The sequence below is a fragment of the Pungitius pungitius genome, chromosome 5, assembly GCF_949316345.1.
Source record: "Pungitius pungitius chromosome 5, fPunPun2.1, whole genome shotgun sequence".
NCBI lineage: Eukaryota > Metazoa > Chordata > Actinopteri > Perciformes > Gasterosteidae > Pungitius > Pungitius pungitius.
In genome coordinates this window covers 17,164,075-17,190,133 of record NC_084904.1, presented here as the reverse complement: position 1 = coordinate 17,190,133, position 26,059 = coordinate 17,164,075, and the positions used below count along the sequence as shown (strand labels likewise).

Genomic DNA, 26,059 nt, shown 5'->3' with positions numbered 1-26,059 from the left:
TTAGCTTGAAAGGTGAGAATACCTGGCTCCTTCCTCGGCGTCTGTAGTTCCTCCGCACTATGTTCTTATAGTTTTCATTTTTTTTGGTCAGGTAGTAAAAGAGCACACACTCCGCCACCGTCTGAAACATTAAAGGAAAGTTTTTTTTTTTAAATTTCCATACAAAACTGGATTACCCGGGAAGAACTTTCAGAACAATTGTGTGAATAATACCTTTCTCTCCAGAAAAGACGCAATGAGACCAAAGTTTTTGGGATGCTGGATGAACCTTTAGGAGGAAACGGCAAAAACATTTGTTGTAAAACTCAAAAAGAAGATCAGAGAAAAACAGTGACTTTTGTTGACACCTACTAAAAAAAAAAAAAATCATCATTACATACATAGCACTAATCCTAGATACACAAAAAAAAAAATTACACCAATCAAACATAAGTGATCAAATATCTTACTTTTTACTATTTTATTACAGGAAAAAGAAAGAGTCAGTAATTCAACAGTGTGGGTTTGATCCGCTTTGGCAGCTTGAAATGGTTCCTCTTGTTTCTCATGAGAGAGAGAAAAAGAATCACTTCCTTACTAAAAAACCTACCGAACATTTATCGGTCACCCAAAATCCCCAGGGAAAAGAAGCTTGTAAGCATGTGGTTTACACAGAAGATAATTTAGGAATAGAAATTTACTGAGTTTACTGTGAAAAGAGGCCCTTTCATACATTGTACTCTTGTTGGAAAATCTTTGTGAAAAAGGTGGGTATTAGGACCCCACAAAATCTAGCTGATAGGGAAGAATAAAAAGCGGTATTTTTCTATTAAAAAATGTGGCTTCAATGAGGTGTTGCGCTTACTTCTCTCTGAACGTGTCCTTCTCCTGCTCACTCCACATGTTCATAACCTGCCGATCCTTGTACACCTTCATGGGGTCATCCATCAAACCGTTCATGTTGATGAACTTGATGCGCTGCTGCTCGGCGTCAAAGAGCATCGGAGGGATGACCGCCAGCTGCCGCATTTGCTTCTCTGTGTTCTGATGTACACCAATGCCATGAGACACACACACACACACACACACACACAGACAGAGAAACCAACATCCTGGAGTGAGTGGGTCGGTCTTGAGGGAAACTATCTGACAGCATAGTGTTTATATTGACATGTACTGTATGAACCCAGTCCCGCCTTTCAAGAGTCGGGGAAGATAGGCGAGGAAGTTTAGGGAAGTTCTTGCACACTCAGCAGCAAATGTATACTCTCACTTTCCTGTCACTCCTCAATTTCAAACCATTACACAATCCTACAAATGAGACGAGGCCTTTGGGAAAGGATGGCGTACGGGGGGAGGCGTTGTGCTATCTCGAGGAGGTAGGAAGGTAGAAAAGCTTTTCTTGAGATGAGGCAACCTGCTCAGCTTAGTGGGACCCGGCGGGCGTGAGAGGAAAAGTTGTACTGCGTGACTAGCGGCCATCACGGCCAATGTCCTCCTGAACAGTCGGACACCTCAAGCCTAACAAATCTTCTGCATGAATTGTAAGCAAGACGTTGGTCTTTCTTAAGTCGGTCAGTGTAATCGGATAAACGTTTCTTTTAATGGAGAGTATGCGTCAATATGTTCAAATTTGGTTTCAACTGGCTGTGAAATTAAATGTATTTACATTTGTATTTAAAACATTTCCACAGCTTGAACAAAAAAAATGCTTTTTTGGACAAGACTGACACCTTTGCTAAAGACACTTTTTTTCCCCAAAAGCTTCTAATTCTGCAGGCTAATACATGGTTTGGATTTTATACCCCAGGCTGATATTTCCCATTCTCTGCCTTAAAAAAAAGGACTGCAGCACCAACGGCTGAAGCTACGTGTCGGCTGCTCATGTTATAAATGGAAAGGTACGTCTTTTACGTTTTTTATTCTGTACACATGACATCCATTGCAGTCTGTACAGAGGGATCCATCCTCCTCCGTTCTCCCTAAGGTTTCTTCCCATCGAAGGGTTTTTTTCTTTTTCCTCTGCCGATGAGGGTTGCTGGACAGAGGATGTTGCATGTGTACAGACTGTCCTGCGATTTTGGACTATACAAAAAGGGAATTACGTTGAATTGAAAGGGAAGGAAAAGAGAAAAGAGAGAAGGCCGTAAAAAAAAAAGAAAAAGACAGCCAGTAAAAATAGCCAGAAACTATCATAGTGTCACGGTTTGGCCTCGCTTCCTGTTTTAGTTTGAAGTTTCATGTCTCTTGTGGTCCTGGGTTAACTTCACTTCCTGCCTTGTCTTGTGATTGCATGATTGTCTCCACCTGTGTCCAATCACCTGCACCTCCCTTGTGTATTTAAGCCCTGTGTGCCTGTTGTCCTTTGTCGCGTCATTGTCTATATGTCCCTCGTCATTGTCTATATGTCCCTCGTCATTGGAGCACGTCTTAGTTTGAGAATAAAGAGCACTTTGGATTGAGAAACCCTGCGCCTGAGTCCTCACTGCATCCTGCCCCAGCCCGAGTGTGACATAGTTTTGGGAGCATTTCAAATGAAAGCAGCGGTGCCTGCCACTGGTCTGTGGTGGCCTTTAAGAGCTAGCATTTAGCTTTGTGTAAATGTGTGTGTGTAAAGTGTAAATTGGCCTCGGAATGTTATTTTTATTAATATGCACTGCCAGGCAAGTTCAATATTTTTTTACCACATATATAGTTTTGAGTGAGGAGGCCAAAAACTGCTTTATTTATTGAGCCCTGCCCAAATTGATTCAATTTGATTACATACCATGATTTACAGGATAAACTTAATTTAAACATGAAAACATTCCCCTAAAAACAATTGAAACCGCCACATTGATATTTGCATGACATACAAATCAGCTGAAAGGTTGCGCAAGTCTTCCTTCCTGGAAGCAGAGTCAACCTCAACACCTATCGGAAAATCTGATCTTCAACAGTGTGACTAAGCCCTACATTGTGGAAGAGGAAGTAGAAGCTCAAACACCTTGAGCAGCAGAACGTACCTCATGCTCCGATATTCCATCAATGATCTCAGAGACCTCGTGTTCACTGCGAGCCGCGGACGAGGCCAGCCCGCCTCCTCGCTGCCCAACGCGGCTACAGGCGGGAAAAACACACAAGAGCTGTCACTCAAAAGCACCCACATCTGTCTGGCACTCACTCAGCCACTAAAAAAACAAAACAAAACAATGAGTGAGGGGTATGGGGGGCGACACGCTGCGACCTCACCTCTGCATGCGCTCCTGCAGCTCCCTTTGCTTGCGGATCTCGGGGAACTGCTTCTCGTAGTACTCGCGCACCTTGCCCTCCTTGGCTCTGCGCCGCGGATTGCTTTCGATGCGGTCCACCTTCTTCTCCCAGGCTTCCATCAGCTGGTCGTAGCGCTGGCAAAACTTCTGCTCCTGGAGCGCCACAGAAAAAGGAGCATATCTCAATCCATCCGCCTAAATATCGACAAGATCCCCATTCCCCCATGATCTCAAGACAGAGCACTAATGGATTTATTGTTTATGTTCCTCAGCTTTCGGCGTTTTTGTGGTATATGAACCGCTACATGTTGAGCAGGACAAGAGATAAGTCAGCATTCTGTGGTCAGTCCGGCCTTGGGTCGAAGACGGGGGGAGGCTTAAAGTAGACCATTAGACCAGGTTCAGATACGACCCTCAGTAGGCTCATAAAGCAAAAGGTCACGCCCCTCTACACAAAGAGCTGCTACCCCAGCTGGCTCTATCTGCGCAGTTTAAAAAATACACACTTTGTCATATTTCCTTCCTTCTTCTGGATAAATGCAAATTTCACAGCGATACTGTATTTGCCGTAGAGCTAAACAGACACTGACAGCAGAGGATTCCCAGAGCTCTGTTCCTTTTTGGTCAGCTTAAAATGGCCACTCACTTCAGGAGCAGCTGGCCCATTTTCACAGCATCATCCTTCATGGACAGAGACAGGGAGACTAAGATGTAGAGTTCTCTACTTACCCACTGCTTACGAGCATGATTTCTTCTCTTGAAATACAAGATGAGCTTCTTCCTCATCGCCTGGTTTCTAAGAGGGTTGAAGAAAGAGAGGCATGGAGATAACAGAGGGGCATAAACAAATGATAAACAAATGATTAAGGACCAGCACAAAGTCACTTCATCACCTTTTTCATTGAAAAAGCACAAATAATAAATCAAAGTGTGCGGTTTGTACCCTGTGCATCCCCTGCCTTCTTTACCCAATAAACAAACAGAAAACCACAAATGCAAACAATGGCTGCCCTTGTACGCCACTGGGCTGGGAACAGCCAGCCACTGTGCTTCAAATGAAAGGTCAGGCCCAGTAATCTCCTCAGGCAGCCTCCCGGTGTGTCTCTGTGCTTTGAGACTGAATTTTATTCCTGACACTTAATTGGTCAGTTGTAAGGTCACGTAACCCACTGAATAATGTAATCTTATTCTACATTAGTCACTTCAACAGAGCCGAATGGGTCCTTCGGGTCTAGGACAGGCGACGAGGCAGCGCGATGCTGCTGGGGAAAATTAGACGGCGGACCTGAAAGATGAACTTTTATGGTTGGGGAGGCATAAACGTACTGGATGACCTATTCTCCATTTCCCAAAGATGTTATCTGGAATAACAATGAATCTAAACTGCAATAACCCCAAACCTATATAAACACTCCCTCACAAACAAACAGAAACATATAGAACGAAGCCATCGCCGCGGAAGAGTTGAATACGGCTTAATCCAGCCAGATAGCGTTGATGGCATTTAATGAGCTACAAAGGAATTTGTATGACATTAACAGTGCCGATAGCTGAAGCACATGAAGCCCTGCAGAGACAGGGATGGTATTGTGCTCTGGTCATCAGATGGCAACGGGAGGGATTAGCATTAACCTTGAACCCACTCGAAAGGTTTCCTTTGTCCTCCTCTAAACCCGCGCCAATCCGAGCTGAGATCGGAGAACAGTGTCATTTAGCGCAAAACCACCCCAAAATACTGGCTGGAAGACTCATTATACACACGCTTGTGGCAGGTGTTCCCTAGGGGTGCAAGCACACCGAGCAAAAACATTCTTAGACTTCAACGTTTGCTTTTGTTTTCATAGGCGTTTTAAATATGCAAAGGAAATATCTTTAGTTGCAGTAGATGAACTGGGACTCGCATGCCGAGAGCTCCACAGAGAAATCCGTACTCATCTACGAGCAGGACAGGGATGAGTGCCACGGTTTTCAAACCAGTTGGCAAAACAGAGAGGTCAATTGTGCTGTCTCTGACACTGGTATTTAATAACACATACACGGGGGGGGCGTTCAGTTAATTGCTTTGAGGCAATAGTACAGATCAAACGGTGCCGGGATCAAAAGGGGTGAAGACAGAACAGCGTTCTGGCGAGAGGTCAGACGCGCCTCGTGGTACGCCACCGTACCCGCAGCACAGGGCCGCTGGCGGAGACGAGCCATCAGAACTTTGATGTGGCACAGGGGGGATTCAGTCCTTGAGATTACAGAGTCTCATTGACGGAGACGGTAGGGTTATGGACTCTGCCCAACGGCATTACATTAGCATATCCCATTAACCAATGCAATGGCGTCAGGGTTGTTTGACTGATCGTGTCAATGTTGGATACTGAGACAGCCATCCTGCTGTAATATTTAATGTGATTATATCAGGGGAGGGGAGCGCATTTTAAGAAACAATGTCTATGCTTACTTTATTTATTTTTTCATTTCTTTGTATGATTAAAGCATCTTTTAATTTAACGCAGGTGATTTGAAGCTGTGTTACTGGCTAGAGGGCATAACCAGAATTCAAATGTTTCTTTTAACAGGTGTTCATATTCTGAAGCATACAAAATATTATTCATTTGAGCCTCAAGTTGCTTATCGAAGGTCCTCAAAACGACATAACAGAGCCCTCGCACCATTTCCAAGTTGTCTGAATGGAAAGTTACCATCAAAAAAAAGAAAAAAGAAAAAAGCTTCCAAAGAGGAATCAGATATGTTATGACACTAAAGAAAAGCTAAACAAAGAGCCATTCATGAGGACAGCTACGTATCATCTTGTTTTCAACAGCTGTCATAACTACAACAACCACAGATGCATTCGGCCGACCGTGGCTGGTTATAAGAGCCGGAGAGTTTAGCCCGGTTCACCCCGGTGCTACGAAGGCCCTTCTGCTACTGAGGCAGTGTGGACTAATTACATTTGCAGATCTCTGTCACAGCAGAAGTGTGGGAAACTGGTCAAAGCTGGTTGAGAGGCTCGCTGAGTTGTATCTGATGAGTTGCCTGTATTTCCAGCCTTTGGCTTGCTTACAATAATGCACTTATTGTGAGTCGCTTTGGATAAAAGCCTCAGCTAAATGACATGTAACGTAATGCAATGTCCACATTTACACTTTGTAAAGCAATAATTATTGTTTCTACAAATTCACAAATCTTAATACAGATTTGGATTTCTGCAAATTTATTTTGTACACATTCACAATTCTGATAATGCACACATGTCAATATACTTACACAATTCTCCACACACATGTGTGAATCGCTTTGCTACAAACATTACATTGGGGTTATCAAAACTGCCTTTTCGAAATTGTCTTTGCTATCATCTTTTTACTCTCTGTAGATGGGCTTGTTACACATCTATTCCAGAAGTTTAATTGTCAAGTAAACAAAATGACAATTACTCATTTCCCTCTGAATATTCTATTCATTGCCCAGGGGGAGGGGAGCTTTGAGTTTGGAAACAAGTGGCGATTGAGGGACAACATACAACCACTACGGTAATTAATAGCTGCTAAGATAAACACGTTCAAGCATCGGGACAGCTTGAAATGCATGATTTAAAATGATTTAAACTTTTCTCTGCATATACAATATATAAAGCAAAGCATTTGGTGACATTATTGGCATATCCAAAAAGCCAACATGAGTCCCTATAAAAATGGTTAAACTCTCCTAATGGCTGGATATAAATGACTAAATGTGGAAGCATGCAAGCATTTGTAGTGACAGACTCACATTTTGATGTTCTCATGGTACTGCTTGGTATCAGAAGGCTGATTGTACAAAGGCTGGAACACAAAGAGGACAAACATTTTTTTTTATTTAAAGAAATGCCTTATTTTCAGTTGCATAACAGATTGTAAATGAACACATTATTAAAAATGTCACAGTGAGGGATGAAAATTATTTGTGTGGTTGAGAGGGAGAGCAACAGATTGGTTTGTGGGCAGATGTAACATACGTTAAAGCTTAGGATTTTCCTCTTCCATAACACTTATAAACTGCTATAGGCCCAGGCTGCCGGGGGGTTTCTTAGGACATCCCATCATTCCCATCTCAAAAATGCTCCTCACTAATTCCGCTTCTTCCCTAGAGTTTTTGTGGTCTTCCTCGCAGGACCCTGGTGCTTCTAACACTATTATTAGTACCATTACTATCACTGTCAACATTAATGCATACCACTAACAAGTATTTGTGCTTTCTCGCCTTGCATGTTTTCATAGCACCTGGTTCTATCTGGACCCTGTTCCTGCCTCCTGCGATGGTCCTGCTGACTAGTGCTGCAATCACTATCATTATAAAAATTCATCACATTACCATTACTGTCATCTTAAACCAACATTACCAACTTTGCTTCTTTCCCTCCCCACAGGTGTCTGTGGATGTAGGTCATATCTGACGGAGGTTGTCCATGCAGCGGTCCTGCTGTACGCCTCGCTTACTAGTCAATATTTGAATCATTTCTGTTGTAGGAATTGAACATAATGTACATCTTTGACGCTGTTGATTCTGTACACTAGACATCCATTCCAGTCTGTCCATCCCGGGAGAGGGATCCCTCCTCTGACGTCCGCCCTGAGGTTTCTTCTTTTTTCTCCCCATCAAATGTTTTCTCATTTTTTGTGGGGTTTTTCCTGTGCTGATGTGAGAGTTTCGGGGACAGAGGCTGTTGCATGTGTACAGACTACAAAGCTAAAGCGAATCTGTAATTTGCAATTTTGGGCTATACATTAAAATAATGGATTGAATTTAAATTGATTGAATACAGCATGTGTGATAAGATTACCTAAAAACAACTATGTGGAAAAAATAATTGCAAATTTAAGTCTAGAAATGACTTCTTAAATACAAGTCCTTTAAAAAAAGAAATCTGCAGGGTTATGTTTCTGTTGTCCGTGGTACTAGCGACCCTTTAACATTGCACCCTGATGCGACTCATTATTCATTCAATGTGTTCAATACCGCTTCAGGAGATATTTGAATAAAACCCCAATATTTTGTTGCTTTCAACCCTTCAAATGAGTCGCGCACACATGAACCTGTATCTAACAAGCAGTTTATCCTTCTTACATCACCTCATGTAAAAGCACAAGAGCAGGGAACAACAACAACAACAAAAAACAGTGATACACACAAAATTCAAAGTGTCCACTCACCAGTTCTACCCTGGGTCCCAGTCCCTCCAGTATCCTGTGAGCCTCTTCTGCCTTTTTCTGGAATGGGAACACAAACAGAAGTAATACATTAGCCGGCCGCCTGCACCTCAGCCATCACCACGGCAACGCTGTGAGCTCACTTGATCACTGAGGCTACGCTACTGTTCGCTGGCTGGATGGACGGATGGAGATGGAAAGATGGATGAAAGGACTATTATTAGAGCTTTTAACTCAAGCTGGGCCACAGTTCCCTCTTTCCTCTCCCAGAAAAAAGGTACTCACATCCCCTGAGCAGAGACAGGAAGAGAGACAGCAAGCAGGCAAGCAAGTGGGAGTGCAATAGAAGCCGAGTGGGAGAGATCGAGCAAAATACAGGGAACGGGGGGGGGGGGGGGGGGGGCGCCTAAAGGGCTTTGGTGCTTATGTCAGAAGAGACATCTGAGAGAGAGCTCTCACCTTGAGCTCACTACCTCTAACAATTAGCTTTTTTTTTAAACAATAAAAACTCCATAAACCATAAAGCGATATAGGAGTGTTTGGGGCAACAACAACAACAAAAAACTCCCATCAGTGTCTATGTGTCTACGCAGCAATGCCCCTCTATACATTTTTATATTTAGCTCCAGCAGATAAATGTGTGAGCAGTGTCCCAGACTACGGTCCGCTTCATCGATCAAACGGACCCTCCTTGGTGACACGTTGCATGCTTCGTTGCTTTTTATCTCGCTTCATCTCCTTCAGTGACCTCGGAGGAAGACTGGCGGGACCGACACATTTGCAGATGGGATGGAAGAACGGCGAGAGGGGGAGGGGAGATTTTAGAAGGCGACAACAGAAACGGAACCTGCCGGGTTGTGTGCGTGCACGTCAACCTTTATCCCTCACCGCCCACAATGTCACGCTGCTTCCTTGTCCTTTTCACTCCCTCCTCACTGGAGAGGTGGCACGGGAGGCGTTTGGGATCTAACTCCTAAGTTCATACGAGACTCACGCGAGCCAACTTGGATGCAAGACTGCAGCGGAGCTCACGCGAAGAGCTTAACTTAACTCGACACGGGCTTCCAACTGGGTCACCTATGAGTGAAACCAGGGGACAAGGATCCAATATTTTAAAGTGCATTTCCTCTAGAGCATGAGGCATAAAAAGAGGTACTGATACAGGGTACTGTTACTTTACATGTTATTCAAATTCAAATGAAGACTAATTTAGTAGTAATCTTCCTTGACTCCCGCTGCACTGATTTGCTCATTAATGTTGAGGTGTAACAGGCGGCAGAGTATTGCCTCAGAGAGCCTGCTTACTACAGAAGTGTTTTATGAACAGCAATTATTAGAACCAGGCTGTCATCCTAGGGGAGTAGCGACACGAACGGATTGCTCTTTTCCTTGACGCAACTTCTTAAATAGGAAACCACGACTGCGTGATACATCAGAAGTCTTTTAATATTGCTCCACATTGAGTACTGGAAATGACACGTTTTGCCATGAAAAAGAAGGGAATGGAGGAGACTACTGGGTTTACTTTTTCTCTTATTATAGAGCTGGTGGTCGTGAAACTGTACACAAAAGCCGTACAGCTTAAGCAACTTCAACCTGCTGCCTGCAGTCCAAGATATATTTTTTCCCGCAATTCAGCTGATGCCGTGATCATTGTAGATCATTTATGATCCATATTGGCACACAGATCATCAAAAATGATCAGAGATCAGCGACAAGAAGAGCATACGTGTCATGATCCCATATTTAACTTAAAATTGGCAGATAACGAGGTCAACAAAACTTAATTTCACACACACAATATTGATAATGTCTCAGAGGGACTTTCTTCAATTGTGCCCATGTCCAACAGCTACGCCCTAAATATGAGAAGAGTGGCCCATTCCCGGGCTTCGACAATAGGATGTTTGCAGGAATGCACCTGTCACACTGTGTGCAAAAGGTGGTGACAGCATAGTGACACCAGCTTAAAAGGGCATGCCGAGGCTGGAGTAATTATGCTTCAGCACAGGAAGGAATAAGACTATTAACAAGGAACCAAGCTGATTGAGTATCTATAATAGCATTAGTATTGAAAAAAAATCCTAACGATAACCATTTCCATTTACCACACACACACACACACAATATGCCACTTAAAAAGCACAAGAGTGTAATGAAGTATATGTAATTTAAATTATTTGGAAATAATGAATAAGACCAAATGTTATGGTGACTAAAATAATAAATATGACTTTATGAGTAAATGCAGCACTAGCAGCACCGGGGAAGGAGAGTGAAGCTAGGAAAAAGAAGAACAGGCTGGTTTGGTAGAGGAACAGCGAAAAAGAGAAAGAGAGGTGGGGTTAGGCAGCAGGCCAGAGTACATCCTGCCAGTCAGAGGGAAGTGGAAAGCGTTACGGAGGTCAAGCGGCATTGTGGAGTAAACCCGTGTGATTTCAGAGAGTCTTGAGCAATCTGCATCTCCTGCTGTTACTAGACGTGGTTGTGGTTTGGCTGGTAGTGATGACAGGGTCAGAGTCACGAAGGACACTCCCTCGGGTGTGGTTTCTCTTTACAAAGGTCTTCTCGGGGGAATTGGTTTCTTATCTGGGGACATCTGTACAGCTGTTAGGCATTTGTCACTTGCTCAACTGCACTTAAACAATGTGCTTTCCAACACATTGGTTTTAAACTAGCTTCTCTGGCATATTTTCTTGACACACAAAGCGCTGCTTTGCCATGGTTTAAAAAAGGATTTCCATTCAAAACATTCCTCCTAACCTTCCAACAGTGAAGTTCCAACATCCCTTGTAGTTTGCCGTGGGGGGCTTGTTCAAAGAAATTGAAGCTGGAGTGTCATTGAGTGTGAGAGGAGTTCACTGCTTTGCATGGCAATTTGAATAAAACATTTAGGCCTAAGGTTAGTGACTTCTACTTTTGGCCACTAGGGGGACTGAAAGCACAGATATCCTCCTGCACAAAATGTAAACATATGCACAGAGCACTAGAGCATATGATGATTGCTGTGACTAGAACTAACTAAACGGCAGTATTTGACCTTCCAGCTACTCCGTTGCTCTTCCATTTCCAGAATGATGACACTGCTGCACATGCGTATCAGATAAAAAACAAAGGTTTGTTTCGGTGTGCGTCCGTGTCATCGTGTAGGCTGTGCGCTGTGTCTGTGTGTGATTCATAAAGCCTGCCCGGATGCCCTTTAGTAGCTCATTTTGTTCGGCAATAGTTGTGAGAATAAAGAGTGGGAGGCTCAAGTCGGAAGATAAATACTCTGGTAATCTGTGCTTTTGTTGACAAGGGTCTTAGAGGAAAATTTTTCCTTTTTAAAAGGGTAAATGAAAAATACAGATCTCCAAGAAAGAGAAAATAAGTTTTCTGCAGACTGTCATAAATCTGTTAGGAGCTCCGGCGTTTTTAGCTACTAGCTCTCTCTCACTGACAGCCGTTTGTGATAATCCATCTTGATATGTAATAAAGTGAAAACGGTTTGGGCTGCGGGCCACAGGTTGAGCATGTGTATTCTACTGACCCTGTTCTCATCGTAGATGATCTGCACCAGGCTGCGGTGCTTGGCCTCGCTCGGTGGCGGCGAAATGGGCCGCTCTGGCTCGTGTGGTTTCGCCGCCTCCTCCTCCAGCTGTTGCTGTAACACAGAAACAAAAAGATAAGAGTTAACACATGGCCGATTCTGATTCGAAGGGGGAGGGTGCGATCTTCCAAGGAAACTGTGACACACCGGCTGGTGTTGCGAGGTTAAAGAGTTTGCGTTAGATCAGCGGTCCCTTCCCCGGAACTCCAGCAGGGACGAGACTAACTGTCCTATTAGCTGCAAAAGCTATTAACTCCCCAGGGCCTTGTTAATCAGAGTTACTACAACAGCCTGTAAACAAGTGCCAATGCCTGCTGTGTGCCTAGAACCTCTGATGATGGAGAGAAAAAGACCACAAAGGAGTGAAGAAAGGGAAATGTGGCAAATTAACACCGGCTGAACACTGAATTTTAGACTGCGTTGTAGTCGGGCAAGAGTAGTAGCGTTAACCAAACCGAAACGAATCATCATTATAAAAGCAACAAGCCTCTCATCTGTCAGAAGGGTGGGGACCATCACAACTGTTCCTCACATTATATTTCATCACCTTACTCGGATGACTTGCCACTGAGTCAGCCAGGGTTGCTTTTGAATAAAATTAAATGTGTCTTTTAGCTCTGGCGATTGACCTATTTGGCACTCCTGATCAAGTTCAGTCCTTGTTTTTATGTTTGTGAATCTCTCCTTAAAAGAAGCACAGATGCCATATCTGACATTCAGCACATAGAATGAAGTCAGGATAATTAGTGTTCCCAAATCACACACCTCAATAGGCAGCATGTGGAAGTAGCCACTTCCTTCTGCCTGTGATAATAGCAGGAGAGAAGATAATTATTTCAACATTGACTTTTATTTTCTACAGCCAACATAGAAAAACAAGCTGGCAAAACTTCTTTAGCCCAAGTCCTAGAGTTAAACTATGGTCTCCCAAACAACAGGTAAACCCTTCGAAGAATCTAGTAAGAAAAATATTACTGGTAAGCATAAAATCATATCTGGATTCATTCTGTATATTGAACCCATGAAGAGTAAGGAAAAGTTGTATTTCATCCCGGTGAAAGCCAAGTAGCGCTGAGTGGCGCAAATAGAGCTGAACCCCCGACTTCTCGTCTTCGTTATGGGCTTCAAAAGGGGGAGAGGCCTCCAGAGGATCCCCATGAGAGCGCAGCAAGATGGATCATCGTGCGGCATGAAAGGCCAGGATAAGCATCTGGTGCAGGAAAACACTGACCGCAGAGACCCCCACCCCTCCGTCTTCGCTTTCAGAGTAAAATAAAATACACCAGCCATCCTGACATGATACAGGCTGGCGGTAACCTTAACCCAACTCCCACCCATCCCCTACCTATGCCACAACTCTTTAAATAAGTTTTACTGTGTCACTTAATTAGTCCAGATGTTTTAATGCTTGAAGAGAGCTGGATTGTAAAAACAAATATCCATAAAAACACTGTGTGTGTGTGTATTGAGGAGAGCGAGTCTTGATTTATGCTCTTAAGCAGCAGAGCTCAGCCTTTCCATCATTCAAAGCTTCAACTCCAACGTTGGAATCGGATAACCAGCTTTATTTTGTCAAGAAATCCATATTATTTATATGCCAAGTTGTTTCTATTAACAAAGGGAAATGTAGAGTATTTTTTATCCTTTTTATCCGGTACCCACTGGTTTCAGCAGGTGAAATGTTGTCGGCAACAACTACTACAAAAAAGGAAGAAAAACAATCTGGATATTGTTGTTATTGTGCGTAACATTCACGGTTGTGTCTACAATATTAATGTATTAATAAATACTTATATAATACATAATCATTGGGACTGAGTACACCCCATGTAGCTGCCAAATCCTAATGCCACATGATGAGTAAATTCCCCGAATTCAAACGAGAACTGCCTGTTCGATGGAGGAGGGAGTCGGGTGGAAAAGAAACAGCCTAACCACAGTTTCTCTGCTCAACATGGCAGGCGGCCAAAAGGGAGACAGTGTGGCAGGGACGCGAGTGGTTTAGCAGTCACAAAACCTCCACCATAATCCTCCGCCCACAGGCAAGCTGTTATTTATAGCCTCATATATTTTTGACCTACTTTTCTGTTAAGTAAAAAGTCAAAGCGAATAGGGGGGGAAGAAAAAAAAAACAAACGCAGCTGCTTAGAGGAGTCCATGTACAGAAATGTAGCACATCGAGTGAGAAGCAGCTACAGAGGTTGAATGCCGCGATTACAACGCAGCAACGTCTAGACAACGTGAACACATCAGACAACAACCCGCACGCCGCCACTAAGAAAATTAAATAATGATGTGAGCCACCGCGCGGTAGGCATCTACGTGTCTTAGTGCGTTTAGCTATGGTCAAAATACGAGAGGAATGGACTCAAATGACATCACACAGCGGCGCCTAGTAAACCTTCTTCACTGATACTGATCATAAAGTAGCCTCTACTGAGGAAGACCGTCTGATGTACCCGAGTCGTCTTCTAAAAAGGCTGAGTCTTTTTGAGCTGCATGCCAAGCCGTACTTTCACGGCCAAACTCTCATTTTGTAATCTAATTTGCTGACTAACTTCTACCGTTGCAGCATCGAGCGCCTGCTTACAAAGTGCGTCACCGCCTGGTGTGGCAACCGCTCCGTCTCAGACCGCGTGCTCCATTCCCAGGCATCAAGGCCGTCCTCCCGGAACGCTGCACCCCCGCCCCCCTACCCCCCCCGCCATAGACCCACTTCCCTCTGGGCGGCGCTGTAGGAAATTCGCCATTCCAGGACGAACCAGCAGGATCAGGATCAGCGACTTCTCCTCAGCGGTCAACTGATTAAACTCTGCGCGGTCATTCCACTGCTCTTGTTGTTTGTACTGTCCGTATTGTCATACACCCATTACGACTCATACGGTTGGTTCTAGATTATATTTGTATTATTATGTATTTGTATATAGTATTCATGCATTTATTAATCAAGCACATTGCACCGCACCCTCCATCTAATCACATCTACGTTCCTCCTGCTGCGTCTGCAGTCAACGACACATTTATCTCATGCTGAAGTATCAACCGCTTAAATCTTTGGCAGAAATACAAGTCAACATCAGAATGTTTTTCTCAAAGAAAGAACAAGTCCACTTTAAAATGAGGGAGTTTGGTCTGCAAATTCTATACAAAACACAATCTCTCATAGCCGTGCAGACCTGTTTTTTGCGGAGCTTGCAGATCTGCTGCTCCACCATGGTGATCTCCCGGTCCACGCGGTCCATGTTCTGGATCAGCTCCTCCTTGGAGAAGCGAGCCGGCACCAGATCCAAGTCAGGGTCCATAAGGGCCGGGCTCACAGGGGAGATCGGCTCCAGCTTCCCCATTCCACTGCCACGGTCCTGCAAAAGCCCAGCAAAAAGAATAGCGGAGTGCTGAGATGTTGAATATGTTTATGATTTTATGAGTCAAACAATACATTTGTGTTATAAAACCTGGAAGGGAGATGGAAAGTGATAATAAACAGCAGGTTGGTTATTCCGTATCGGACACATTCAACAGAGAATTGAAAAATACTGGTTCTCTTCCTCTGGTTGCCTGAAAGGTGACTTCACAAGAACTCATCTAAACAAAATCAGAGAACCAGAGGGGGCGGTAACAAACGGCAGTAATTAAGTCTTTAGGGCAACGTAAGCCAGCGTAGTTTCTCAATGTCACGAGACCACACGGGCGAATATGGCACCGTGGGGTTTCTTGCTGGGATTGGGCACCGGGGCTCAGGACGCTCAGTTTGCAATGTGAAATACTTCTGAGGATGTTGGGGGGGGGGGGCCTCATCAACTACGCAGCCATAGTGGTGACAGCAGGGACAGCGGAGTCAAACCACTGCACATAGTTACAGCGAGTCTTAACTGCGTCTTATACATAATAATCAGGTCATGAAGTACATTGTAGTTAGCTAATATTTGGTATTAAGAATCTCAACCTAAATAACTAATACATACAAATAAATTAGTACAATTACAAGTACAAATTTTCTTCTAAGACAAAGGTACATAAGACTAAAGGAACCTCAAACTTGTACTTAAGTACGGGACGAGCATTCAAAAGTGTAATTCTTGCATCTTAAATTTGCTCTTCTTCTAAAATGTGAAACTTTTTCCATCTGAGGGGGGGGGGGGTCCACTAAGGAAACGTCGATTCCAGGCACACAGCATGACATGCGTTGCCTTTAAAAAAAACTGACACACAATAACATTTATTTTCTTAATCTGGCAGTTTATGCATTCAGTCAATTCTCAGTAATGTGTTTGAGATGCAAGAGTCCTCGTATGGCTCGACGTTGTCAAAACATTGTAAGTGACTACAAATAACACCTCTGCCCTCCTGATATGTGTCACCGCTCAGCATGCACAAAGGCCACGTTGATGTGAAAACAGATATGAAAAAGAAAAGAAAGACGTGGTCATTATTGAGTAGTGAGGGCCGGTCAGTGATGCATTCAACCTTGAGTTGATACACACAAAAAAAGAAAATTGCTTTCATTCTGGCCTTCATTGCTGCAGTTATCTATTGGTGACGGCATTTGTGTTCATTTTGTTCCTATCGCAAACTCAAGGACAGCTAACGGTGCGAGAACGTTCAAGGAGTGCGTTTAACCACGAGGGATTCGGTGGGAGGACACAACTGCGAGGTCACAAGCAATCTGCCCTCGGGTGCTGTGCCCTACACATTCCCCTCTGTGCTGGTCAACAGCTATTACACCGGTGACAGTGTGAAAAAGTCCCAGACCTATAGCCAAGGCCGTAGCCTCACACAGCTTACATGCCCTCGAAGGCCCCGCTCACATTTAGATCATTCCACAGCACGAGGTCTGGGGTTTGTTTGGAGTTGGTTCTGTGGAAATGCGTTGGGTTTAGTAGGTACTTGCATTTAACTTGAAATGTAGGCTTTCGCAGACCTCATGTTGTGGTTCCCTTGTTATTCCCTTTAAATCATTGGGCTAAAAACTGATAATGAACAGGTTACTAATTGTTGGGCCTGGCCCCTCAGCTGATCTGTGATCAATTAGGCATTTTTAGTTAGTCAGTCTTTTTTCCATGAATTTTTGAGCGCATCTCAGGTAAACAAGATTTTATGTGGTGCTTTAGCATGGGAATCGACATGATGCTTAGATTAAAATCAACCAATCCAATAGTAGCCAAATACAAGAGGAAGAATTTCTTTGGTCAAGGCCCGCCTCATTTATTGTACATTCCTGTTGCCCACCAGCAACCTTTATTACGGAAATAATTAAAATTGCTGGATAAAAAGAAAAATGGAAGGAAATCATGTGGGTTTTTCTTGGATATTGGCAGGTTTCCCTGTACAACTAAAAAACATTATATTTTTATAGAATATACCAATAATACCGTATTATTTTATCAAACAAACTTCAAGAACTAAGAATGTATCTTATTTACACAACGTCATGTCTGCATTATTTGAGCCATATATGGTAAGAGGAACATTAACAAAGTAGTGGGTATAAACGAAGACAGTCCAACTCATTCTGATCTGATTCTCGTTTTTTAAGCAAAAGATGAGGAAAAGTGCACGTGTTGCTTCATCCTTCTCTGACCCCCCCCCCCCCCGGCCATGTGAGTCATGCTATAGGCGTCAGCATTGTTTCATTCTACTGGCAGACTTCCTCTTTTCTTGCTGCTCTTTGTCTTTCACTCCTCCCTTTACCCCTTCACCTGCATCTATGCCTCTTCCCATTTCCACTTTTCAGTGACATCTTTCCCTCATCATTTAGGGAACTTGTTCCGTGCAGCCGATGAGTCTTACATAATGGGTTTAAAGCAGTCTGTGCTTTGGGGGAATTACAGGCTTTCCTGAATATTTCCCCGATAGCTTAAGAGATAATGCTTTTCTTTGGCCTGTACCCTCCATTACTGCTGTATCTATTCACCATTCCGTTTTCCTCCCATGGCAGTTTGAAGCACTCTGTAATGGCAGGAACACCTCCCTCCTCAGCTCTACGCTGCAGGCAGGTCGTTTTGATGTGTGGTTTACACAGTGCCACCCTCAGTCTTTTGAAATCTAGGTCAGCGCTACCATTTATTAATCGCTGTTTCACAGCTCTGTTATGGTCTTTCCACCGTTGCTCACAAAGCTCCAGCTCGTACACTGTAGAACCTGCTTCTGGTGTGGTATGTCTGATAAAAACCCATGTGACTCTGAACAAGGCTGGCAGATATAATAAGAGGCATAATAATAAAAATACCAAAGCATAACTGAAACATATATAATCTTATATAATACGAATTAAAATCATTTTGGAAATCAAATGCATAAAGATTAATGGGAATATTATAATAGACCAAACACATTTTTTTGATAATTGAGTTCCATTTGGAAAAAGAGTCGTTTACTTCATACTTTTTTGTTGGATGTGGATAAACTTTTACACATACACCCAGGCCCATAAGCATACATACATTATACTTAATAATTTATATTGGTAGAGGAGTCCCGGTTCCTTGACCATCAAACTGTCATTTACTCAACTTGTTAGCCTCATATACTGTATTTCATAATGGTTACTGACCTTCGCCATATCCTCAGCCAATCCCATGGGCAGCTGTGGCCGGTGGGATGAAGGCCTCATCAGAGACTCCGGTGCCATCTCTAGACGAGGCCGCTTGATCTCCGCGTACTCCACCTCGGACTGGCCGCTGTGCTCCGGCAGGTACATGTGCTCATAGCGGATATGCTGTTCTTGTCCTCTGCAAAGTGAAAACGAAGGCGTTTAGAAAAAACGTACAGGAAGCTACTGAAGCATTTCAATGCAGAGTAAGCTACAGGCCGCCTCCACGCCAGGCCTTCCCAATATGACCGAGAGCCACAGGAGGTTCACAACGCTCCGTGCAAGAGCCAGCACCCAGTCGAATCCCCCGGGCAGACTGCACGCACCCCACCCGTTGAGACGTGTACAAATATTTTTGGGTTCGTTATGAAAGTGTGGCGGGCCGCGGGGACGAGATAATTAATGAGAAAGGCTGTCTGAGCAAGAGACCAGGCTTGGTGCGGGACTTAATCATATCCCATTTAAAAACAGGCTACAAGTACACAAACAAACATTACAGTACAAAAGCACAAGAGGACAGTAACTGAACCGCAATCATAAAAGTGATCACTAAAGACAAATGTTTTTTCCTGTAGAATGGGAACATGGAATGGGTCACTCGTAGTGGAAAGAACGGGACGCAAGGAAATGGTGACTCACTGCAACACTAGCGCCTAATGGCTTTCATTTCAGCAGCATACGGTGGAGCTGCTCTTGTGCCGGGTTTTGCAACCATTGCATTGCTCCACACACAAAGCCAAATTAGTGCTTTGTGGAGATTTGCAGCTGGAGCTATGACAGCACACAATTCTCTACCCTAAAACTAGACAATGAACTGGCTGGCCGGGAATGTTAAGAAACAACACCGGCCGTCATTGGGGTTGGCAACACGATACAGTGCCCCAGTAGAATTGACCCTTGGCGTGTAGTCAAATGACAGCTTCGGAATGTTAACTGCACTGGCTTCTTAGATTTAGGGATAATTTATTAGAGACATTTTATAGAGCCATTTACCACACGTAAATGGCTCTATGTTCTATCTGAGGGAAATTTTCTCAAGTTGGCAAATGCCAGAATGTCAGTGACTTTCCTGCCAGTGTCAAAATGGATGTGGCTTCTGAAGAGAAGAGGGAAAACACAACCGTAATTGCGGGTCCAGGCCCACAATGGCCTAGTGTGTGGTTTCTTTATGTACCAAGGAGCATGGAGCGCGTCTGTGCCCAGTGGGGTGCTGAAACAAGCGAGGCCATCTTCGGACACCACCAGAGCTTCAGGTAAGAGGGGGGTGGGTCAAGTCCTTTTATGCAATACACCAGGCTGAATCTGCACGTCAGACGTGCCATGGGGTGGTCGAGGGAAGAAATTAATTGCGGGTGTTTATCAGATTGGCTACATAGTAGTTTGAAAATTAGGGTGCCAGAAACGAATACCCAGATGGTGTGCAACAGCACCCCCCACCCCCCCCCCCCCCCCCCAAACATATTTTCTCACCCATTCAGTCACACACTTTCTCATCTCCAAAGAGGGTTGGCACTTACATAATCACATCACCAAACTCAACCCACCACCCCCCCTCTCTTCTTCTCCTCAGCCTCCTCCCCCCTCTTTCTTTACCCTTCTCCCTCTTGTGAGCGTGCAGAATAATCTGATCCTTGGGGAGGATTTGTCTGGGGGATGAGGCGAAGATGTGTGTGTGTGTATGTGTGTGTGTGTGGGGGGGGGGGGGGCTCCATTACTTTCTTACTCATTACAACAGGGAACAGAGATCCTGTGTGTTGATAGCGGCAGCTATATATTGTGAAGGGACTGCGGCGTCTCTCCGTTGCTCCCCAGAGGAGCGGCTCCACAGCTGTGCACGCTGCAGGAATGGCTAACAGAAAAGAGAAGCCAGGCTAACTGCAACACAGCTGGGAGGAATGGAAGTGGGGTAGTGCGCAGAATTAGAGAGAAAATTGCAAAGACTCCATTCCAAGCTGGATCATGATTTCCTTTTGAGTGATTCAGAACTGATACTCTAGATTACATATCAGATTTAAAAAGGCTATTTCAAATCGCTATTGACATTAAAAAATTAGAATAAAGAAATCAACAAATGGGCAAAATTTGCTCTACAACGTATTCACTCTCTTTCGGAAGAAGCTCGGGTGATTGCTGACAGATGGGAAGAGGCGGAGGGACTGTGATATTGGGATATAGTCAAGAGGCAATGAAACAATCAACCACCACCGTGGCTCAGCAATGATTATACTGGTGTAGGTCCCTGACATGTCATTAGGGAACATTTGGAGCATTAACCTAACTGGCACATTGTCACCTCTTCTTCAGTCCAAGACCATTGAAGAACAGATGAAGCCCCGAATTACGCTATTCAAACTCTGAATGAGAAGCGTTGAATGAGGGCTTCAGGCGGGATTTCGAGGAATGCTAAAGGCCTGATGTGCTCAACTGAAAGGCCCCCCTCCCACAGTTTTATTTCAGTCCACACAACAAAACAAAAAAAACATGCTAACCGCTAGTTCCCTTTTTTGATACAATACCAAAGGCACCTGTCGTGCAGAAACAGACATCCTGTACGCCGGGTGTAACCACAGCAGCACCAGTTATTGAATGAAGAATGTCAGCCAATCAGAAGCTGGTGGGTGGCAGTTGAACAGTTTGCGGTGTTTATTTCTGATCATCAGCCCGTGACCCAGTGCTGCCACATTGTGGGCTAGGCCATGCAAACCACTAAACAGGACCAACACACACATTCAAGACCATAATCCCATCTGATTGGTACTTACACACTGGCATAACACGCAGCGGCCACACGCTGCGACAGAGGGATTCTACCATCTGCCGCTATAACTCCTTATCCTTCCAGGAGCACACAAATCGCTTGACATATTCAGGAGCACAAACCCAACACTCGGTACGTGCAACAAATATCTGCCAGTGTATTTCTAGGAAAGCCAACCCCGTGAAAATGAAATCCTATACTTTTTTAGGAATATCTGCTTTGACAATCAAGTGAGGAGGGAAAAAAATGTGACCTATCCTCTGGGCAACATTCAAAATTCATGGCATAGATATCAATTATTCACAAGTACTCATCAAGGCTCATCCTCAAAAGCATGACTGTATAAATAATAAACAACTCTGGTAGGTACAAGACCTGAGTCCCCAGAGAGAAAAGCGCTATATATACACACAGCTGTGCCTGACTTAATGTTGGGTCTATAGACGATGGGAAAACTCTGTTGCCCTGCAGAGCTGTTTAACTCAACAGTAAAAAGCAACGGCTTGCAGATGCCAATTACATGAAGGTTACACTAGGGGAGGCTTAACAGGCAGAGGGTTTTGAGTAGAATAATGCAGCATAATAACGCAGAATGCATGAGACCATTCAGCATAGGCGTCAAGACTCAACTTGGACAACTACATTAAGGGGGCAACACTACTTTTTCCATGTGAAAGATATATAGATCTGACACCACAATAACCATCTAGGATCTACATTAATTTATGACACTAAAATTGTAATGTCATCTGTAATCCCTAGCAGAGGAGGATGTTAAATAGCAACACTTTCGTTTGACTTTAAAATTTACTAGTTTGGCAGTTTTATTACTATTATTTGCCATGATGCTATGTTTGTCCTGTAAATACTCTTGTACAAATACAGTTATATAGTAAACAACAGTCAGTAAAAATAAATTAGGACGAGGAATCTAAACAAGAAGCCGTCTTAAACAACACAAAATGTTGCTTGCGAGAGAATAAACTTGATATAAGAGCACAGAGCACCTACCTCTCGTTCCCCGGCTGGAACTCTGAAAGCAAGGAGGGCCGACGGCGATGGGGCTGTGCCAGGTGGGAGTTGAAGTCCCTGGCATGATGAGAGTGGTAGTCAACCAGTCCCACTTCCTGGAAGGCAAACAACATGTAGTCAGCATGAATCATAGACCCCAGTTTAAGGAAAACATTTGAACATTTCTTCCCATTGCCTGCCTTCTTTCTTCTGTAATATTCAGGGATTTTATCGCCAAATATTATCCCTCCCTCGCCTTCCATTCCTTTGTCACACATATGGGGCAATCCGATACAGCTACTGTACCCTGGAACAGAGCCAGTCAACCCTCATCTCGTCCTGATGACAAGAGGGAGGGCAAGGATTAACTAAAGGTGCAGCTGTGGAGATCCTGGGGGGGGGGGGGGGGGGTACGCCGTAGCGTCTCCCACTCTGCAAGAATAACAAAAAAAAGAGCGAGGCGAGCACTGGAGGTCACTGAACGAACTTCCATATCAGCTAGAGGACTCTACTTCGAAGCACTGACAGCTCAGCACCTGATGACACGCATCAGAACATAATCTTGATAATTAGGAGAATTTGGTGGAAATAATGGGGAAGGCCACGGCCGTCAGCTCCAACATGTAATGAGGGACCGGCCCTTGTGGGCACAACACTGAAACCTGGGAATGTTCCCGTTGGGAAAGGCACCAGTGGAGGCCCCGGGGGTCAGGCCCTTTCCAGTAGCTCAGAATAATGCCCTGTTTACTCAATATTTGGAGTAGGCATAGTAAGAGCCACAGCTCCAGTAAAAGGTCTACCTTGAGAAAAAGAAGAAGACAAAAACACAGGCGCACTATATGTGGTGTCATTAAACACATAGTGTGCGGGGGAGGGGGGGCTTACCGCGTGTGCCCGTTGCAGCTGCAGTGGTAGACTCGCAGGGTTTGGCAGGTGCCGTGTGTCCACAGTCCTCCGGCCCGGCTGCACAGACTGAGGGTGAGAGGACATGCTGGCACAGCCGCTTCCTCTACAGGCAGGAAGTGGGTGTGGCTGCAGTGCAGACGCTGTGCATTATTGGTTGTTTGGCTGAGCCAGCACCCTGCAGAAAAAGAAAAAAACAATACACATGAGACATGAGACAGTATTTGGTAGAGGATGCTTTGGTGCATGATAAGAACAATGCAACACTTGCAAATTCGTGACCATTGGAAACAACTTTTGTTTTCTTGCGGGCACCTCCAGAGTAGCTGGAGATAAAAGCGTGTGTCTTAGTCTGCACCAGATATCCTAATGACATCACCTCCCTAGTACAGCTGCTCACCTGTCCATCGCAGCCAGGCCGTGAACCAAGAGTTTAATGGGGGTTTACGGGCAACATAAATAACTCAATGACAGATAGACGTGGGCCTTGAGAGTCAGGCACTGGAGCCGTAGTCTGCCACTAGTAGCTCGCTGCCAGTTCCCGAGTGGCTCGCTAAACCCTTAAAGAGTACGCCAATACATTTGATAAGAGTCCCTTGGTAAACTGCTTACTATTTCTATCCAAATCGAATTCGCATGACACGTGTCGAAACACACCTGATAAGCTGGTTAACGCGGCGTTCTCAGACATTAACGGTAGTAGTAGGTGGACTAGCACGCATGGCATTTGTCCCGGTGACTCTTGCCAAGAAACAACATTAGGACTCCTGCCCCACAGCCTCTGACTAATGACACCCCCCACCCCCTCTCATCCACTCATGTGTGAACCATACGAGAGGAAGGGAAGCAAAGATACAGACTCAACAGGGAACTGGTCAGAACCTTGACTAAACAGCAACGTGCTCTATAAGAGCACTGCAATTTACACTGAAAGGGCCGCCGCCACCACTGCGACAACACCACCCCCAAAGAAACACATGCAGCAATGGAATTTCTGTTGAGAATGAATGCGTTGAAATAATTTGTAAATAACCAGAAAACGGATAGTTGAGGACATTGGAAAGATGGTTAGATATTTAATTTGTACATCAATATTATTTATTTCAGAAATTAATCATCAGTAGGATACGATCAGAACTTCTATCAAAACAATTTGTTTAATCTAGGCACTTCATTGTTTGGATGATAACACACAATCCAAAAAAAAGACAACCGCCTGAGATGCTTTGTAGGACTTAATTATAAAGTTTAGAATCGCCTGCCACGCTGGGGGGATTAAGTATTTTTCATGTTTAGATTGTTTATCTCATTCAGAGTATATACTCATTGGATCACCAGCAAACATGACATCATGTGACTTATACCGTTCTATTATGATAGCAGATCTTAGCCCTGTTATATTGTGTGCTGTTTTAAATACGAACAGGTTTTTCTTGTACGGTAACACAACAGGTGTGATGCTTTAGCAAAGTCATTCTTAACAACTTCACTATAGAGGTAGTAAATAAACGAAGAAAAAAAATGTTTTTTATTATGTACATTGACTAAATGGAAATTTGAAATAATTTAATTATTCTTTTGAAATGAAAGAAGTAAAACACAAATAGGCAATTAAAAACTTTTGAACCATCCCCTCGATCCACGTTGGAAGGACAGTTTGGACCCAATAAGTCTGCTAGTAACTGCACAATTCCAGAGTCCATTGGCATTATGAAGTACTTTTTAAATTAAAATAGATAAAAGTATTATCTCTAACCACAAAAGACGTTTAAATAAAAGGGACAGCTTACATATCTTTTCTCTTATTTTTAGTGCTATTTTTTGTTTGTTGTCTAGATTATTGAGCATTTTCTGTTTGTTAAAATCACTACCTTTAACAGTCACTTGCACCTTGTTTATAAGTAATGGCTGACGAAAGGGAACAATGACCTCCACAACTAGAAGTAAACAGGGACTTATTATAACGCTACACAAGGTGTCAACGCGGTTGGCGTAGCATGACCTGCAGTGGTGTGCTAGCGTGCCAGTCCCCCTTGTCGGACTGCTTATTGCGGCACAAAGTGGGGCACTATATCTCCCCTTCCTTCCTGCCACACTGTCACAAACACAAAGGGTCACTTGATTGTGCAAAGGGCTTCGTTGCAAGAAGCTGAACGGGGCTCCGGCTTTAAGGGACAGAGGCGCTCTGTAAACTGCCGGCTCAGAGGAAAACGGCACTGAAATTCTCACACTTCACTTTGCCCACGTGTCATGTGGTCGAAACCGTAGATCAACCCGAACTCATGGCGAGTGAAATACTAGATGAGGGATATTCATGAATTGAAGTTGCATGAAAATGTGCTCGGCAAAAAAAAAGGCAGAGAAGAAACCCGCGAGACAAAGGGAGGGTGAGATAAGCCGTCCTTCTCGGAAGCTTCTCTTTGATGACCGTCCAGTCAGAGAGAGATTCCCCCTGAGAGGGACACAAACAAGTCTAAAAGGCAGTCACATGATCCGCCGAGGACCAAAAAAAGACCTGAATCGAGATGAGAGGGCCAAAACAATGAGGGAGCTCTGCCGTAAACTCTCCAGACGAGAGGCTAAACACATGCAACAGCGCTGCTGCAGACACCCAGAGGCCAGCCGGTGGCTCGCTGCCAACGAACCCAGTCAACTCACTCCACCGTGCTTTTCTTCTCCCCTCTCTTTTCCTAAGAGCCTCAGCCTTCAGCCGTGTGAGCCAATATTTCATCCTCTAAACACACCCACGCCCCCTCCACCTCCCTCCCTCTCCATTTTAGGAATGGCTGTGGAAATACT

The 26,059-nt window shown here is 44.2% G+C and overlaps 1 protein-coding gene across 6 annotated transcripts in view; it reads right to left on the bottom strand.

The window, feature by feature from the left end:
* ncor2 (nuclear receptor corepressor 2) overlaps nucleotides 1-26,059 on the bottom strand; it is a 60,598-nt gene that overhangs the window by 26,246 nt on the left and 8,293 nt on the right. For all 6 annotated transcript variants that reach the window (XM_037483045.2, XM_037483048.2, XM_037483049.2 and 3 more), the window contains exons 2-14: nucleotides 23,243-23,438; nucleotides 22,358-22,473; nucleotides 18,550-18,727; nucleotides 15,176-15,358; nucleotides 11,940-12,053; nucleotides 8,414-8,470; nucleotides 6,993-7,045; nucleotides 3,960-4,026; nucleotides 3,211-3,383; nucleotides 2,985-3,078; nucleotides 845-1,023; nucleotides 214-268; nucleotides 23-121 (exon numbers count right to left, since the gene is read on the bottom strand). In XM_037483045.2, coding sequence (XP_037338942.2) covers nucleotides 23-121; nucleotides 214-268; nucleotides 845-1,023; nucleotides 2,985-3,078; nucleotides 3,211-3,383; nucleotides 3,960-4,026; nucleotides 6,993-7,045; nucleotides 8,414-8,470; nucleotides 11,940-12,053; nucleotides 15,176-15,358; nucleotides 18,550-18,727; nucleotides 22,358-22,473; nucleotides 23,243-23,347 — 1,473 coding nt within the window. In that variant the 5' untranslated portion in view covers nucleotides 23,348-23,438. The remainder of the gene's footprint in view (nucleotides 1-22; nucleotides 122-213; nucleotides 269-844; nucleotides 1,024-2,984; nucleotides 3,079-3,210; nucleotides 3,384-3,959; nucleotides 4,027-6,992; nucleotides 7,046-8,413; nucleotides 8,471-11,939; nucleotides 12,054-15,175; nucleotides 15,359-18,549; nucleotides 18,728-22,357; nucleotides 22,474-23,242; nucleotides 23,439-26,059) is intronic.